General features: G+C 41.7%; 1 protein-coding gene and 1 long non-coding RNA gene across 9 annotated transcripts in view; one reads left to right on the top strand and one right to left on the bottom strand.

Moving 5' to 3' along the window:
- LOC140624506 (uncharacterized) overlaps window positions 1-8,679 on the top strand; it is a 60,916-nt gene extending 52,237 nt beyond the window's left edge. For 4 of the 6 annotated variants that reach the window (XR_012023972.1, XR_012023971.1, XR_012023973.1 and 1 more), the window contains 2 exons: window positions 6,511-6,656; window positions 8,224-8,679. This is a non-coding gene — a long non-coding RNA (uncharacterized lncRNA). Of the gene's footprint in view, window positions 1-4,122; window positions 4,270-6,510; window positions 6,657-8,223 lie in introns of all 6 variants that reach the window. The other 2 variants (XR_012023974.1, XR_012023970.1) reach the window with 2 other exon arrangements.
- The window catches only part of ACVR1C (activin A receptor type 1C), a 79,703-nt gene that overhangs the window by 13,494 nt on the left and 46,920 nt on the right, over window positions 1-19,289 (bottom strand). For 2 of the 3 annotated variants that reach the window (XM_072811422.1, XM_072811423.1), the window contains exons 3-7: window positions 13,222-13,458; window positions 8,209-8,439; window positions 5,420-5,587; window positions 3,702-3,858; window positions 1,766-1,890 (exon numbers count right to left, since the gene is read on the bottom strand). In XM_072811422.1, coding sequence (XP_072667523.1) covers window positions 1,766-1,890; window positions 3,702-3,858; window positions 5,420-5,587; window positions 8,209-8,439; window positions 13,222-13,458 — 918 coding nt within the window. The remainder of the gene's footprint in view (window positions 1-1,765; window positions 1,891-3,701; window positions 3,859-5,419; window positions 5,588-8,208; window positions 8,440-13,221; window positions 13,459-19,289) is intronic. The other variant, XM_072811424.1, reaches the window with a different exon arrangement.

The following is a 19,289-nucleotide window of genomic DNA, read 5'->3' as shown; positions in this document are numbered from 1 at the left end:
TTATGCCTAATTGCAAAATTTATAGCATGGCCTCACTTGAGAATAGAGTCTGTTTCTGAATTAAATAACCTTTTCAAAAGAGAATAGCTTTCTCCTTTTGAAAATTGATAGTCTTTTAAAAGTTGAATTTCTTACATTTGGATTTTGGAAGTACTGGACCTGAGAATGTGCCACAGCAGCAGCAAAGGTACTAAAGATGGAGAGTTCAACATGAAGGTTCATATCTAAAGAGTCTCAAATACAACAACTTGACCAAAAAATCTGTCACAGAATTTTGAGACCCATTAAAACAAAAGTTTAATGAGAAAAAAAAAAAAAAAGAGTCTCAAATACAAAGACCTGACCTTAATTATCAGAATATTACCTGAACTTGAGAATTTCCTCAAAAAATTGTTTGGATTAACAGTCCTTTCAATTTAAATATTGAAAATATGCCCTAATATTATGTTAACTAATATACTATTTCAACAGTTGAAGAAAATTTAAGGACAATGACCTAAAAGCAGATCCAGAAAAATATTAATATGAAAACTTTAAAAATTATTACAAGCATGTTTGAATCTTGCTATTTACCACACACTGTCCTACTAAGCCCTTCACATGTTTTAAGAAGAACCATATTATCCCTACTTTACAGAATGAGGAAACTGAGGCACAGAGTCATCAATTTGCTCAAGGTCAAAGAGCTTCTAAATGGCAGATCTGGAACTCAATCCCAGGCTTAAGAATTCCATTATAATTCTACTGCTTCTACAAATAGCTTCACCTTCCTGAATGGTTTACTATCTTATCTGTGAATAAAAGGGGAAAAGCATATTCTCTCATTCAAAAGAATTTTACCCTTGTAAGTTGAAAACATTTGTTTTTACTCATTTTTTAAAAAATGAAATTGGTGTAAGGCAAAATGACAGCAATACAAAATATAAAAAGTGACACTGATTTGATAATGACAGCTCTTTTATAATGTTTTCTATGGGCACGCTCTGTACTAATTAATTAACCAAATTAATCCATGAAATCCTCAAAGGCCAAGGGGCCAGTTTTGTTATTCATTTTACGGATGAGGAAAGTGAGACCAAGCAACCTGCCTCAAGTCAGACATTGAGGAATTTGCTAAACTGTGGCTCAGTTTTAAATCTATCTCACTGGAAAGTGAAAACTCTAATCCGTTCTCAACCAGTAGTTAACTCTTCTCCACGGATGCCACAACGTCGTCAGGCTGCATTTGGAAGGTTCATCCTTTCAAACTCTTCCTCTCATTATTAATCTCTAAACTGCTAGGAGAGGTAGAGTCAGGAAGTTAGTCTCTGCCCACCTCTGCCCTCCACGCTCTCCCCTCCATATTCATTATCACAGGGGAAAAACAAGTACAACAGCAACAGGAAAAGCCTGAAAACTAGAAGACCTCAAGTCCCGTGGCTTTTGGTAAGTCATTTAACACGTTTGGGTCCAATTTCTGTTAGAAAGTAGGGATCCAGCTAACTTCATACAACCTCAAGAAAATTTTCAAGTGCTTTGCAAAATATCATTAAGAAAATCAGAATTATCAAGAGACTTGTCACCCCTACTTGAGCTGTAATCATAATACAAAAATCATCATTTTATGTAGGATGCTCCACTTTTGCCACTGGAAAGACCAGCAAAAGGTATTCTCTTAAATGTTAAAAAATGATTCAATATAGTGCTTAACAAATACATAGAAATCATATCTTATATTCAGAGCATCAAGGAAAGACAGATGCGAAGAATACTTCCAACACCTTACCTCCAACTGAACACCTTCGGGCTATTTCCCAGTAAACCAGACCAACAGAATAGATGTCAGCTCGTTTGAAGGACTCAAAGATATTCACATTCATTGTATCGTCAAGCATTTCAGGAGCCATATACCTTCAAAAACACGCACATCTCAGATCCTCTGTATGACTTTATAGCAATCCGGTAAAATACAACCTTAATAAATCCTCACACAAAATATAAATCAATAGCTTACATCAATTTTGAAAGTAGATCTAAGCCACTGTAATAAATTAAATTTAAATAATACAGTTATTGACTGACCTATAATTTTATTTTATTTTATTTTGACTGAACTATAATTTTAAAAACGTTTTAAATAAAACTAGAGGTCATCCTACTCAGTGTGTCAAAGCACATGTGCCAGGAGCCAAATACTTGCAAGGACAAGCTAGAGGGAAATTCAGTAAGCAAAGCACTCAATAAGAGAGATGGAACTCAACTTCCACTAACAGACGTTGCCATGGAAAGCTCCTTGAGGGCAAAGAGCACCTCTTATTCATCGTGGTGGGCCCAGGACTCTAACAGAGTGCTCAGCAGCATTCCATAAATACCTTCTCTGAATGAACAATTTTATGGCTTCAAGAAATACATACACATTATATATTGGCTACAAGAAAAGCACAGCCTTGGTTGAATAAGATGAAATCAAAGAAAGTACAGCCCATTGGAGCTGATGGAGTCTAGCTGTCCTGGGGGGATTTTGACAATTTCCCAGAATATTAAGATGAGGATGCAATTACTACCCCCCCCCCCAAAAAAAAACTCTTAAAAGTTTTAGATCCTCTGAAGGAATCCAGCATCCAAGACTTCCCTGGGGGTCTCTAATGTGGAGGCTGTCAGATGAGCAAGTTGAAGCTTACTTTTCAGAGAAAAGAAGTCCCACAGGGCCACTGGGTTTGAATAAACTTCCCTGAAGTGTTCCTGGAGCCTCATTAAATTCTCCTAGGGAACCAAGTGAAGGGATCCGAGGGACTGGCCTGGAATCTCAAATATGGTTTGGAGGCCAACTGTACCAGAAAGTCCGTAGTCCCAAGAGTCTTTAACAACTCCGGGAAAATATTTTGGTTGTTTTCTGATTTCAAGGTCAAGAACCCATGAATTATGTCAAAGTAGCATGAGCCTGATATTCAAATAAAAGGAAATGGAAGTATGCTGGCCATATGGCCACAGGCTGTCCTGAACAAGAAAACAGCAGAAATCCCATTACTAATGGGCCTGTCGTAATACAAATGTAGTACGTTCTGCTTCTCTTGTACTTGTTCTGAACTTTCAGAGACTCTTTCCTTGAATGTGGGACTTATGTCCAAGCTCCTATTATCCTAATATACATCAATTTGGGAGACTTGTGCAATTACAGTAAATACAAAAAAAAATGTTACATATTCTTAAATATTAGGGGAGTACAGTAGTACATGTACGCATTTATTTAGAGTCCCTCACTTATCTATCTCCATATATCGACCCTGCATCTATTGTTTAGAACAGTGAACAAACAGATCTAGCCCCGAGCTTCAGTTCATTTATGAGTGTAATGGCTTTGGAGAGCTATATACTGATGACATTTATTTTCCTTCCTACCCATAGGAAAATGTATTCTCAGAAAGTGGTGCACTCAAAATAATGTATCATCATCTCTTCCACCCTCCCTCCCTCTCTACTGGATTCGCCACTCAAATGGCTACTGTCTATATGACTGAGATGCCAACCATCCTTGCTTCATAAGCATTGTGTCACTGACTTCTCAATGACCCAGAAAAGACTCTCCGCTTTCCTGGGCCTAATGATTTTCCATTTAGACCCCCACTCCGACCCCACTCCCCAAAAAACCCCACATACTCATCCCAGGATTTCATGCTTACAGGGCAGTCATACATCTGAGTGTGCTATGAAAGTTATCTTACCTTTTGGTTCCCACTTTAGGATTCTGAGGTATATCTATCGTGTTCAGTAGTGAATCATGCTTCACAGCCAACCCTAAGTCTGCTATGGCACAAGTTTCACATTTTTTCACTAAGATATTCTTTGATTTTATATCTCGATGAGCAATAGCAGGTTTACCTATGAAACATAAGAAAGAATACTCATTTTTCCTTTTTGTTACTGAAGACTGACTCTCTCCAAAAGGAATCATTTTGAAGACCTGGCTCAAATGTCACCTCCTAAGACAGGTCTTCCCTGTCCATACATCCCGATTCCCAGTCATTCTCCACAGAGTACTCCATTTTGCCCTCTTCATAACCCTTATTACTATCTAAATTATATCGTTTATTCACATGTGGTTTTTTCTAAAAGATTTTATTTATTCTTTCATAAGAAACAGAGAGAGAGACTGGCAGAGACATAGGCAGAGGGAGAAACAGGCTCCTCAAGGGGAGCCTGATGCAGGACTCAATCCCCGGGACCCCTGGATCACGCCCTGAGCCGAAGGCAGACGCTCAACCACTGAGCCACCCAGGTGCCCCTTTACATGTGTGTTTAATTATCTGTCTCTCTCAACTAGACTTTAAGCTGCCTAAGGGCAGTGCCTCTGTCTTACTCATCAGCATGTCTCTGATGCTTAGAACACTAGGTGGCACTTAGTGGCCACTAATAAATTTTTGTTGCATGAACAGGGAAAGAATTAGCATTGCTACATCCACATTAGAACATAGCAAATATTCTCTTATAAAACAAGTTTCAAACTTCTACTACCCTAGACCAGCAGTTCTCAGATGTGACCCCCCAGATCTTTGGGAGTCTTGAGACTCTTTTCCAAACACATGTCTATGTGATGTTACCTTTTTTCACATACTTCAACAAAACAATATGATGGAACAACTGAATGAAGAATATGCATGAAAATCCATACATTAAGTCAGACAGTAAAGATATTTGCAAAAGTGTAAAACAAAACCATCACTTTCACTAGGTTGGTTTTGTATTATAAAAAAAAAAAGATCCAAATTTTTGAAACTTATTTAATATTTAATTGATTAATTATTAAACAAATCAATAAATAATTTTTCAATTTTTCAATCTTAGCTTCTAATATAGTAAATATTAAAAGATAGAACCCAAACACATAAAAACCTTTGGGGTCCTCAATAATTTTTAAGAGTTTAAAAGGATCATAAATCCAAATTTGAGAACCACTGCTCTGACAGGATAAATGACTTTCTAGAGTAAATTCTCTATTAACTCAATAAATAGAAAAGACAGTGGCTATTATTTGGCCTCTGAGAACATGATAAGTAAATATTTTTTCAAGATCACATTACCATCTCCAACTATTTTATCTATCAAAGGTAAATATTTAAATTTTTTATATTCTCTGAATATAGAGCATTTACCACCAAAGCAAGATCTCCCAGGTATATACATTAAATGGCAAAGTTGGAGCCACCCAGTATAAAAATATTATTATGGCTAACATATAAAATGATGAGTATGTAGATGAGAGTTGGCTATACCATGATAGTACCCTCAGCTTTATAAAGTACCTTAGTGTTCCTTTGATCACTGTTTCTTAGTGTTACATTTGATCATTGTAATAAACTGAAATACAGCAAAACACTAAAACACAACTTGATGTTTCTACCCTCATACTCAAGCAGAAAAAACTTAGAAAGAAAACGCATACCTTGTGTCCCAACAATCTCCATATGTAGGTGGGCCAGACCACTAGCTATTGAAAGTGCCAGTTTGATCATGCCAGCCACTGTCACTATGTTTCTATTCAAATAGTCATATAAAGAGCCCAGCTCGTGATATTCGGAGACAAGCCAAAGTTGAGTCCAAGTTCCGTTATCTAAATGGGAAAAAGTCATTGTATTGCTGTAAGTATATGATGAGGAAGAAACCAAAAGCTTTTAGCAACTGTCAGCATTTAAAGTAAATCTATGTTGTTAACAAAGCAAAGTTAATTCCTTTAGTGATGATGCTGACAGTCCAAGATGGCAAAGTAAAATTTCTCAACGAATCCCTGAAGATATTGATGTACTGGGACCTGTTGTATGTACCCACCATAGCTACAGGAAGCTGTGAGAGTGGTTCTGACCAAGTGACAACTCCTTTCTTATTCCCTCTATGTATTGATAGTACCACATTCTAAGAGGAATTACTGACAGCTGCGTTTAGGCTCAGTGCTGTGCTATAAATTATGGTGAGCTTTTAAGAAAGATTGCTTCAGCACGAGCCAGAAATGCACCAAGTTTACACAATGTGTTATTACTGTAATAAAAGCTCTAAAAGTCTAAGAATGTTCACCTTGTTCACCTTTCAAAATACGAAGTCGATTTTCTCCAAAAGCTTGCGTTAAAGAGTCAAATACAGTTATTAGACATTTTCAAATAATTTCCTTCGTTTAACCAAAAGCTAACCCAGCTTATAAAATATTTTTAGCAGAACAGAAATTAGCCTAAAACTTCTCCAGGTATTAGAATCCCTAGAGTTAGCTTTAGCTTTCAGAATAGTGTCTACAACAGCCCTGGGCAGTCCTGACCAGTTCTGACGCTCAGAGAAGGGAAGGTATAATGAACATATGCTAAGGACTTTTCTATTAAATGCTTTATGTACAAAAGCTACTCTTAATTCAAATATTTAATTTCCAAATCTGGGTAGTGATAAAATTTCCTAGGAATACAGAAATCAACATAGCATAATAAAGTTCAGTCATAAACTGACCACGTATAAAACTAATTCTTACTCATACCTCTCTCTCTCCCTGCTCAGCACCAAGGGCTGTCTTGCCCTCTCACATCAACGTCTTTGTCAGACAGTTGACTAACAAGTGGAACTATAAAAATACCACAAAAGATTTAGAAATGAGAATGTAACAGGATGTTAGCGGTCATTTGAAATCACCCACAAAGCCACTGGTAAGTAAGCCAGTGACAGAGGCAGACCTGTTAAACTGAAGAAGAGACAATCAAGGATGATCTTTCTTGGGCCTATTGTTTTATAATCAAATAAACATCATGATTAAATTAGCCACATCAAAATAATCCATATAACTAAAGTCATTACTGCTTTGACAAGAATGCTAATTAATCTAATCAGTAGGTGCAGTTCAGCTCAATTTTAGCAAGGAAAAGAAAAAGTTCAAAGCTTACTAAGAAATATCTCATTTTTGATAGTCTGGATATATTTTCAAAGTGTATATATATATATATATATATATATATATATATATGAAGTTATGAATTTGGAAAGAACCCGTTTTGTTCAAAGCTCATCTTGGTTCTACTCAGTTTATACCTGGCAAATCAGACAACACATGCCATCAGCAAACATAATTATGGCCAAAATGTACAATAGTTCTAAGCCCCTCTTTTGTCATCTACTTAATAAGAATCAAGCTTATACTAGACAAAAATAATCATAGATTTTAATTTTTATAGGCAATGATGGATCCCTGATATCCACAGATAATCTATGTTTTAGATAAAGGTTGCAATCTCTGCCTCACCAAAATTTTTCATGAAGTATTACTGATTTGAATAAAAAAATTGATTGGGTCAAGTTTTGCTCATCCTTGTGCCCTATTTCCCTCTGTTATGGGAACTGATGCACAGTTAAATGAGTAAAAGCTATGCAAAAAGAAGAAAGAAAGCATAGGTAACCCACAAACTATATCTAGTCCCCGATGACTCAGGGATTTATGCCATATTTTATGAATACTGATTTAAATACCAGAACATTGCTGCTCTGTCTTGTGCCACAAAACTCAAAAAGTCACACTGTTTGGGGTTGTTGATGTTAAACCTCAAGATATAATTCATATTCAAAGTACATTAATAGAAAATTTCACTAAAATTAATTTGCTTGCTGCCATTCTGTGTTCATGGAAAATGTGAGTCCTGGAGTCGAAGCCTATTTATATAGATGATAACTACAGTCCTAGCAAAGGTGAATATTCAGCTAGCACTTGCTGGTATGTCTGTACCAGTTATTAAAATATTGAAATATTTCTGTCCTCACTGGCTAACAGTTGGTATTCAAAATTCCAATGCCTTTCTTTGCCCTAGATACACAAAGCAACCTCCTCCACCTCCCACCACACCCCCTGACAAGATGCTTTCAGATCTCTGGGCAAATAAGGCATAAAAGTTAGCATGGCAGGGTTTCCCCAGGACTCTGTGCCAGCCGAAGGTGCTCTTCTGATTGGTTGATTCCTGTGACACACCAGTCACCCAATATTTTAAATATCAACCTGGCTATGGCGTCACTATGGTTTCATATTACTTGTTTGCCCTGCCTTTATTGTATGGCTCTGTACATTTATCTGTGAGGAAGAGGAAAAGCATTTTCTACCCTCAATAAATAAACTAGATTTTTATGTAGATTTTATTAAAACAAAGAAATTATTTATCTTGACCTGATGATAGACATAACATATTTACTTGCTGAACCCAATTACATTGAAAATACCTTTGTTGTCAGCAGCAATGAAGCCAAGTATGTTTTCGTGTCTCAGCATAACCGTCTGGTAAATCTCTGCCTCACGAAACCAAGATCTTTCATCTCTGGAGGAGAATATCTTTACAGCCACATCTTCCCCACACCATCTTCCATGCCAGACCTCACCAAATCTACCTTTTCCTACTATCTCCTGAAGCACAATCGTCCTTGCAATTGTTCTTTGAACCAACAGAGGTAGACCTAACCAAAGAAAAGATGGAATTGATTAAAAACAGGCAAGTGTCAGAAAAGAACTGTCATGATGACCATTGTTTTCTCATAAAAAGGCAAACATTTAAGCGCTTTCATAATCTTACCAATTTTGAAGAACTAAGCACCATTATACCAAACTTTAATGTCAAACCATGCTCAAAAAAACCCTCCAAATTCTAAATATGAATTTCTCTTCTCACATTCCCAAATAAAGATTTCTTGAACATAGCCTACTGATACAGATACCTGATTTTCCAAAACTGTTGCAAATCTCCCTGATTTGCCCAGAGAGCTAGTCAAGTTACTAAATACACAAAGGTCAAAAAAAAAAGATTGCCATTAGCCTCTAAAAAAAATGCGTTGTTTCTAGTACAACTAGGGAAGCAGAAGAATCCCTTGTGAGTTTTTTTTTTTAAACCAAGTTAAAATTGCACAGTGAAGAATCAGATTCAACAATCAAGGGAGGTAATCATGTTACACAAAAAGCAAGGCATCGTCATAGAAAATAATCAAACGAAAAAAAAAAAGAAAATAATCAAACGGGTATCCTTTGTGAAAAAAAAAATTCAAAGAAAATATATTCTGAGTGTATGTGAAAAGTTCAGGCTCTTTGAACCAATAACCCCCCCACCCCGCCCCTAGAATTCTATCCTAAGGGTTTAATGCAAAACACAGAAACACTTACGTCAAAATATTTGATACATTATTATTCATGGGAAATAGAAGGGAAAGTTTGAGATAATAGAAAAAGGTTAAACACAGTGCAGCGATTAAGAGGACAGATAAGAAAGACCTAGGTTCAAATTTCAGCCGTGCCACATGGTAACCACAGGCAAGTAACGGGATTTCTCTGAGCTTCAGCTTCCTTAGATAAAAAATAGGGGATATTACCCCTGTCTCATAGGGGTAATACAAGAATGAATAAGCATGTTAAGCACCTAGCACAGTATCTGGTAGAGTACACGCTCAATAATGGTGAGCCCTTAATATTCTATCTTGGAACAGATTACTTCGAGCAAATGATAATGATGCTGCTGCTTATGAGGAGGCATTTCTTAATGACATGGGAAAATACTTTTGCCATAATGTTAAATGAAAATAGCACAGTAAATTTTACCAGCCATCTAGGTAAGTGTACCTAGCCATTCAAAATACGCACAGGAGAAAGACTGGAAAGGAAATTTGCTAGATGCTATGATGGTTATTCCTATTTCGTGGAATCAGGGTGAATCGTGATTTTCTTCTTTCTAATATACATTTCCTCAATTTCCACAACGGGTACTTATTACTCTTATAATTAGAAGAAAAGAGTTAAGAGGTTACAGTAGAAGTTTACTCTGGGAAGTCATGTTTAGTTATTATCCTCGTACTCAGATGGCTTGGAAACTCTCATTCTGCAGCCCTGTAAGCTCTGCAGGCTTCGGCCTCTGCTCCTGAAACGAGCCGTGGTTTGTTCAGATGTTCTCCTCTCCATGAGAACCACCCACTGTGGCTAAATAAGCACAGACTATAAGGTTGCTATTATGGATCTCAACAATTAGTCATAGAGCCCCATAGCCAGAAAGTTCTGAGATTGTCTAGTTCCACTTTATCATTTTAGAGCTGAGAAAATCAGGGCCCTGCAGTAATCCAAGACTCGCCCAGAAATATGCTTTAGTGGGAGGCCGACCTTAAACTAACATACTGGTGTTCGGTCCAAACTCTTGATCTCCCCATTCAGTGGATGTGCCTGCTGTCCTCTCCTGTTGGGAAGACTTCCAGCAATAACTCTAAGGGCTGTTTCTACTGAATACGGTCAAGTTTACTACTTGACGGCACAATAAAAGTTGTACTAGCAATTATCAGGTCAAACTGCAATCTCAATCTCTCTCCTCCCTTCCCCCAGCACCCCCCCCCCCCCCCGGGCCCAGTCTTGCAGGCACACACTCGCAAAAACATCACCATTGTCAACCGCAACCAACAAGAGCTGACCAGAGAGCTGGATAAGCCCATGTTTTCAAACTGCAAATTGACCAAAGCACAAGACCAATGCCACAGACCGTAGACAAAGTAAGACAACATCGAAGGTACTTAGCACAGCAAGTAAGCTAAGACACTAAAACTCTGTAAAAGCTGCTTCTGTATCTTTCCAGGCAACCACCTCAAATAATCTAGTTCTTGTTCATAGGCTTAGAGATTTCGTTTAAAGATACAGAGACTTCAATTCTCCCTGTAGGTTCATTTTAATTATTATTATTATTATTATTATTATTATTATTATTATTAATTTTAACCAGGGTTTGTAGAAGGGAATGCCTGTCTGATGGGAAGGCATCTTTCGGGAATGTCACCACCTTTCAGAAATGTTACATTAGGACAGGAAAGCAGTGATTCCCCCAGTCTCTTAGGAGCCACCTGAGACACCATCCATTCACAGAACCAGTCCAGCAGCACATCAGTCCACTCTCCTTTCTTGCAGGTATCACATCTCTTTGAAATATGTCCCTGACCTGGTCAGGAATAAGCTTCATACTGTTCACTTCTTACCCTCTAACAAACTGCCTTTGCCTAAAGTTGGCTGGCCAATTAGGAGAAGCAAAGAGGGAGCAGAACCACCTGATTTCCTCCCAATGAATGAGCTTTCGTAATGGAAACCTCCCTGCAGCTAGACCCGTTCTCTCTGATTACCAAAGGCTGCCATCAGCTACTCTTGGCCAGTGCTCACTGCCACATGGATGTGGATGTAGCTGGCTTTGAGAGAAAGTGCCTACAACTCTTTAGATTTGGTCATTTAAAAAAGTCATCTGGGCTTGGATACATTTACAGCTTTCTTTTTAAGAATGATCTTAGAATAATCTAAAGATGAGAGTCCAGCAGGCATTAAATCCAGATTTAGGTTTAAAGGTGCATAAAAACACCAAAAATCTTAATGTTCATTTTTTTTTTAATTTCATGCCCTGGCTCACGACTATTTTCTTAAACTAAATAAATATCCAGTCTCCGGTTATAAAATCTCCACTACTTTTATTTGAAAAGGAAATTCTTAGTCATCTTAAATATATTCAAGGAAGAGCTCTAAAATACATATTTCTACTTAATGTCTTCAGAGGAACTGAAATGTTGGGGGGCATTAAATAGATGGTTATTTAATCACTTGAACTTTATAAAGAAATTATATTAGAGGAAGTGGGCACAAATCAGAGCTCTCTGTGTTCATATTTTGTGCCTAAAATGTTACCAGCATTCAGGAAATTAGCCAGCGCTGGGCCTGGGATGTAAAGTCAGGGAAGGAATGAGTACTACATCTGAACAGTTTTACTTTTAAAGGAAGAATGTCAGATTTCCATGCAATAGTTTAATTTGGAATTTAGTTCTATAAAATTTTCCTGGTATGCCTCCTTTGAAAACCTGCCACCTCCTTTGTGGCATAAACATTGTGACCACTGTCAATGACAGAGCAGGCGATCTTGCCCCCAGAAGCAACAGACTACCTGGGCTCTGTGAATGACAGAACTAGGCCTCTCTTTTCTGGACTCTTTGGTGAGTCTAAAGCTGCTTGATGTTCACTACAGATGCTCATACAGATGCTACCGCCCCTCGGTCATCTGCCCTTGTTAACTGTGCTTGTCTGGAAGCTCCTAAAGGCCAGGGGCTGTGGAGTTTCTGAAAGTCTGTTTGGGGTAATCATCCTTAATGACCCTTCCAAGCAAGAGGGGGACCCAGGGGCTTCTGAAGTGACCCCCCCCCCCAGGCTTATCCTGGTTCACATTTCCGCTGTACCACATGCCAACAGGATTTCTGGACATATACATGAGGAACGGGCATTTTAGAAAGTCTGGTATTATAGAGAAATCTGCGTTGTCGCCAGAAACCCAAAATGCCCTCATACAGCTTGTGCTACGAGACTCATTTAGGCCATAAAACAGCTTGGTATTTTGAATTGCTTCACCAGGGGTCCTGGAGTTCCCCTGGTTCTGGAGAAGAACAGAACTATCATAGCATCTTAGCAAACGCCAGCCCAGCAGTGCTTGCCGCTCCCTACCATCTCCGCTTCTATGCTTTAAGAATACATTCTTGGGGGCCCTGGGGGGCTCACTGGGTTAATCACCTGCCTTCGGCTCAGGTCATGATCCCAGGGTGCTGGGATCGAGCCCTGCGTGGGGCTCTCTGCTCAGCGGGGAGTCTGCCTCCCCCTCTCCTCTCTGCTCGTGCTCCCTGTTGCTATCTCTGTCTCTCTCAAATAATAAATAAATAAAATCTTTTAAAAAAAAAAGAATACATTCTTGATCCTAATTTCAGGTCGGCTCCCTGTTCACTTCACACACACATCCGGGGCGGGGGGAGGGGTGGGGGTGGGGAACTATGGATTCTGAAGACTTTGGTTACACCAAGCAAAGACACTGTAGGAATTCCACTTTGTAGAACTGACATCTTTGCCTCAGAATTCAGCTCCCTGGATGTGGTGACTTTTGTGCCCATGAAACATCCTAAGAGAGCAGCAATGATTACTACTGACCGTCACGGAGGAGGGAGAAGGGGAACTCTGTCTTGCTTCAGAAATAAATTCTGAACGAATATAAAAATGAGAATCTTACTACCCAAAGGCAGAAAAGGCAACGGGGAAGACTCCAACCTTCTGGCCCCGACAGCGTGTTTCTTCATCAACCCCCCAACAGGATGCTACGGCACGTCGAGCCCTCTGAGCCACACAGTTCGGAATAATCGCGTCCTTGGTGTTAGATCTTTTTGACCAAGTCTCTTTCTCACTGTGAAGCGGCGCCGAGCACCTACCGGAGCCGGATCCAGAGGCCGCCACGTCGCAGATGAGGTCTTGCAGGGTCTTGCCGGCGCCGACGAGGGCGCGCTCGGGGACCGCCTCCTCCACGTTCCGGCGCCTCCTCTTCCTGCGGCCGCAGCGGCGCCCCCGGCGGGCGCACAGGGTCAGGGCGGCGGCCGCCAGCAGGGCCCCCGGCACCGAGACGGCGGCCGCCAGCTGCACGGGCCCGAGCCCCGGGGCGTCTGCGGAGGCTTCGGTTACAAGAGAAAGCACAGGAGCGTAAGTCAACCAGCGGGACACTCCCCGAACCCGGACTGCCGTGGGTCGCGGGGTCGGGCATCTGCGCTGCGGGGCTCGGCGGCCCGGGGCGGGGCGGGAAGGGGCGGGAAGGGGCGGGGCGGGAGCATCACCGCGCCCGGGGCACGCGGGCCAGGGCGGCTTCCCAGAATGCTCGAGGCTCGACGGGCACTGGGGGGCGCTGGACGGGATGAGCACCGGGTGTTATTCTGTGTGTCGGCAGATTGAACACCAATAAAAAATAAATTTATTATTAAAACATAATAATGATAAATAAAATCCGCCGAGGCGGGTGACAGCTGTTTTCTCCCCATTTCCCGGCTGCCCTCCCGCGGAGCGCAGCCTTCACCCCCCACCCCGCACCGGACCCCGGCGCCCGCGCTCTGTCGGGGGCTCCCGCTCCGGGCCGGGGGGCCAGGGGGGCCAGGGGGGCCGGGGGGCAATGGGGGGCCGCAGGGGGCCGCAAGGGGCGGACCCGGGGCTGCGGGAGGACAGGCCCCCCCACCCCCCCACCCCACCCCGGCTGCGGGACGGCACGCCCGGGAGCCCCGAGGCCAGGCGCCCCCCAAGCCGGGCAGCGCAGGTGCGGCCCCCCGCCCCCTCTCCCCGGCCCCTCTCCCCTCCCCCCTGCCCCCTCTCCCCTGCCCCCTGCCCCCTCTCCCTTCCTCCCTGCCCCTCTACCCTCCCCCCCGCCCCCTCCCCCTCCCCTCCCCCCGCCCCTCCCCCCCAGCGAGCTGCATCTGCGGGCGAGCGGCCGGGCGGGAGCTCACGTGCAGGGCGCGAGGGCGGCGGAGCGGGCGGGCGTGAGCGAGCGAAGCCGAGGGGCCCTGCGGTGGGTCCCGGTCGTCCTCCCCCCCCCCCCCCCCGGTTGGCCCCGATCCCGGTTGGCCCCGATGCCCGGCTGCCCCCCCACCCCCCCCCCCGCCCCGCCCGGCCACTCCCCTGTGTCTACCCCGCGAACGGGCGCTGGGGGCGAGCAAGCGGCGGCGCCTACCTGGGCCCCGGCAGGCCTCGAGCGCCAGAAGCACCGGAGGCCCTGCCGGCTTCGCTCTCGGGAGGGAGGGATGAGATTTTTAGTTTTAGAAAAATAAACACGGTGACTGAAGCCAGGCAGCGCAAGGATGTAATTAAATTTGCGGGTCTGACATGAAAACACAGCTAGGCACTTTTTCCAAAGTTCATCTTGCACTTAAGAAATCTTAATTTAGGGAAAACAGTGATACAGGAAAAACCCATATGACAGATATTTTTCAAAGAAGTAATTTTGACCCTTGAAATGAGCACATGGTTCATTTTCTTTTCGTTCGCCAAAGACAGCCTCAGGATCCATTTCATGTCATTTCATCCCCAAGTCCTATCATCAGGGACGTTGGTTTTCGTTTTTAATAAACCTTAGGAAGTATTTTGTAGGATATGGGAACACAATTCTGGAGCCTCGGGTTCTCAAACATCACAGAAGTAGAAGGACGCAGGCTTTGGAGAAAGAGAAGCCAAAGCGAACCGACGTTGTTTTCTCCATCTGTGGCCTCGGTGCCTGGAGCAAACCGAGGGGACCCCCCCCCCAGGCCTGCAGACGACCTCTCTCCAAAGCAGCAGCACAACACCTGTCCCTTACAGTCTAAACAAATGACCCTGCCGACAAAACAGACCTCGTGAATTAACCATTCCTCCGTCTCCCTCCTGTACGACGACAATCCTGGAGAGCTTATTACATTAAATGCACTTACGTTTTACTTAAAACATGTCAACCGGAATATGTAAATATAAATTTAAAACAAATATTATTTCATTCTCAAGGAAAAGGAATCAAATTCCTCAAAAATGTGTTCATAAGAGTTTCATTATAATCCAAAAAACTAGGTGGGGTTCTTTCTTTGTTTGTTTTTTTGGGTTTTTTTATACTATCCCTAAGTAAAAGATCTTAAAATGTCACGTGAACTCTGGAAACAAACATAATCCCTGCTCTTCTTACTTTGCCCAGGAAATTCTGGCAGATAACCAATGTTCCTGCTCCAGGTGTTCCAGGATTCCTCTGAAGGCATCAGAGGTTGTACAGGTGCAGATGAGGAGAACTTGGCCTTGAATATCCTCATGACAAGGGACTAAAAGAGTTCTCGGACTTGACTTTGCTTTAGAAATCATTAACCGTGGTATCTGCCACTTCTAACGTTTGCTGTTATAAAAGAGTTTTATTATCCATTTCACAATGATCTTTCATATCTACATTTCAAGTTGTGTCTCTATCTTTAGGTCCTTCACCATGGTATTCTAGGAATCCTATGAAAGCCACAGAAAGCGCCTAATCACTTGGAACCTCCATAAACATCTAAATTAAACAAGTTTTTAAAATAAAAATAAAATTTAAAGAATAAGATTCCGCTATAGATACATTTATATGATTATCTTATTTCAATATATGTTATCAGGGGCTATCAATATAAACATTAGAGTTAAAAAGCTTATTGATTGTCTTCATTTTAGTAAAGCCCTATTAAGCAGAGCTCAGATCATCACTATGGTAACCGATAAAGAGGCAAAAGGTCAGCAACCCTGAAAATAGAATAAAAGCGTACTGCTCTAGTGAAGGTTACTGCTCTCAAAGATGTTTATTACAGATGGGCAATGTTTCTACTTTTGTGAGCAAATTTACTGATAGGCGTTAGTAATAAAAAAAGATTACTCAGCTAGAAAAAGGCTAGAAGCAATATCCAGAAAGAGCTCCTTCAACACTGAGCAATTTTTAAAGCAAACATTTGTAAGGCCATCTTCTAAACCAAATGTTGATTGTAATCTCTGCAGGAGATAAATGAAAAAAAAAACTGTAGTCTACACCCACCGAGTCATGGCAAAAGGAGATAGTAGTGTAGTTAAGAACACATTTTAATAAGTTACCTTATTAAAGTTATTTATTTTTTAATATTTTTTTATTTATTCGTGAGAGACACACAGAGAGAGAAAGGCACAGACACAGGCAGAGGGAGAAGCAGGCTCCATGCAGGGAGCCCGACGCGGGACTCAACCCAGGGACTCCAGGATCACACACTGGGCCAAAGGCAGACACTCAACCACTGAGCCCCCAGGGATCCCCAATAAGTTACCTTTAATGAGCACATTGTTTCCTAGCTGGTTTTACATTCTAAATCACAGGACAACTCTTATTATTCAATAATTTCCAATTTGAGATTGACTGTGCCAAATGAAATGCATTCTCCATAATCTGAGTAGCTCCGACGGGGACTATGTTAAACCCAAAAGTGAGGGACGCCTGGGTGGCTCAGCGGTTGGGCGTCTGCCTTCAGTTCAGGTCATGGTCCCGGGGTCCTGGGATCAAGTTCCACCTCAGGCTCCCTGCGAGGAGCCTGCTTCTCCCTCTGCCTATGTCTCTCTGTGTGTGTCTCTCATGAATAAATAAATAAAATCTTTAAGTAAAAAAACAAAAACAAAAACAAAAAAACCTAAAAGTGAGATTTGGGGAGTGCTGCATTGTCCACTCATGTTACTTCACTCCCTAGCGAATTAAATAGAAAAGAATGGGGGTGGGGGAGCACTAGCCCAGATGGGTGAGAGGAGCCTCACTCACAAGTATCTTCCCTATATAAGCTCTATAATACACTGAACCAAGTCAACACAGAGAATGAAGTACTTACAAGGCAGGCAGAAGGGTTGACCAGATGGGGATGGAAGATTTTGGATAGCTGGAGAGAGTCATGGGAAAGGTAGATGGATGTAAGAAAGATAACACAAAACAACAACAACCAAAAAGGAAGAAGGGAGGAAGGAAGGAAGAGAGAAAGGGAGGAAGTGAAAAAGGAGGACTTTAAAAAAAAAAAAAAAAACATTTTGTGTGTGAACTTTGCAACTTCCCCTACAGACCTGAGTGGAACTGTTGATGATGAAAGCCAATGGTCACTGCCACTGCTCAAATAAATATCAGGACTAGTTTCGATGCTTCAGCTTCTCCTAGGACAGCGCCTCCTTGCCACTCCCTACTTCCAGCTTTAGGTAAGCAATCCTCAAGATTAAAAGAAAAAGATAATATGGGTATGATCCCCATGACCCCCATGTTTCCTCCTCTGCTGACCTCTTCTCTTTCCTTATTAAAAATAATTTTTATGATTACTGATGTTTATGAGATTTATGTGACCTTTAAATTAATTAATTTATATCTTCTTAGCATATGCTATTAGTAGGAGATGACTTAGAACTAAGTGGAGCTAACATAGAACTAAAGGATCTATGGACAGATCAATTGTTTCAAATAGTCCATATTGACCATTGGCACGGAAATCTTATAGAATGTCTGTTCCACGTAGAGACACATTTCTTCACTACATTTGAATGACCTTCAACTGACTACGAACTAAGACGTTACAATGGGGTGAGGAACTGTAACTCTTTGAAAAGGGGCATCTGGATGGCTCAGTCAGTTAAGCATCCAATTCTTGATTTCAGCTCAGGTCATGGTCTCAAAGTTGTGAGATTGAGCCTTGAGTTGGGCTCTGTGCTGCATGTGGAGCCTGCTTAAGATTCTCTCCTTCTGTGTCTGCTGCACTGCCTCCACCAACTTAAAAAAAAAAAAAAAAGCAGCTCTTTGAAAATAGAGTAACTGAAGAGATATGTGCTGGCTGGACAGCGGTTAAAAAATAAAATCAGGGCAGCTCAGGTGGCGCAGCGGTTTAGCGCCGCCTTCAGCCCAGGGTGTGATCCTGGAGACCCGGGATCGAGTCCTACGTCAGGCTCCCTGCATGGAGCCTGTTTCTCCCTCTGCCTGTGTTTCTGCCTCTCTGTCTCTCTCTCTGTCTCTCATGAATAAATAAATAAAATCTTAAAAAAAAAAAATTTCAGACGGGGCATCTGGGTGGCTCAGTGGTCGAGCATCTGCCCTTTGGCTCAGGTCATGATTCCAGGGTCCTGAGATCAAGTCCCACATCCAGCCCCCCTTGGGGAGCCTGCTTCTCCCTCTGCCTATGTCTCTGCCTCTCTCTGTCTCTCATGAATAAATAAATAAAATATTTAAAAAAAAAAAAACTTCAAAGAAAACAGAGGTCTCCATCCATCCAAAGTGAAGTTTTGTAAGACTTTACAAGGTTAGTGTTTCCTTCCCAGAAGCCGCTGGAGCAAGTAGCCTAGAGAAATTGAAGAGAATCCAAAACACTCCTAAAGAAACCACAGGCAAATTTAATATTAAACCACTCTTATTCCTTTCATTAAAAGTTTTGCCCCAAGTGAAAAGATACCATCCTGCAAGATAACATTCATGAATGTATAAATATCAAAGTCTTCAACTGCCTCCTCACCCATTCCCCCTACAAGGAAAAGCATTTCTTTTTCCAGCTTGGAGCGTGTTCTCAGGTAGTAACCAACCAAAAAAGATAACGCTGCTTGAGATGCTTTCTGACGGGTCTGCTTCTGTCCTGGCACATGGGGGAAATGCCACCAGGGTCAACTGAATGCTGTGGTCCATCCACCTACCCTTTAAATCCTCTATTACACAGGTACGTGACGTCAATGAAAGGGTCTTTGTTTAGTTTCATTCACAGATTTCTGGGGGAAATCGTGGAAGGAATACATGCAACTGAAACAAGAGAATACGTTGCCTCTAAGACATATGTTGTTCATGAGCTCCACAGGAATAATTTCTTTTGTCAAAAACAGAGTGGCTAAGCATGGAGAAGTCCCCCAAATCTTCCTGATGAACCTTCTTTAACCTGCCATTTCAAATCCTCCTCAAATGTGGATACCGTCATTTCAAAACATTTGCTTGATAACGAAAATACATTTTGAA

Source organism: Canis lupus, chromosome 34 (genome assembly GCF_048164855.1).
Source record: "Canis lupus baileyi chromosome 34, mCanLup2.hap1, whole genome shotgun sequence".
In the NCBI taxonomy this organism is placed as follows: domain Eukaryota; kingdom Metazoa; phylum Chordata; class Mammalia; order Carnivora; family Canidae; genus Canis; species Canis lupus.
The sequence above is the reverse complement of the archived record's forward strand: the minus strand, read 5'-3'. Positions and strand labels throughout refer to the sequence as shown.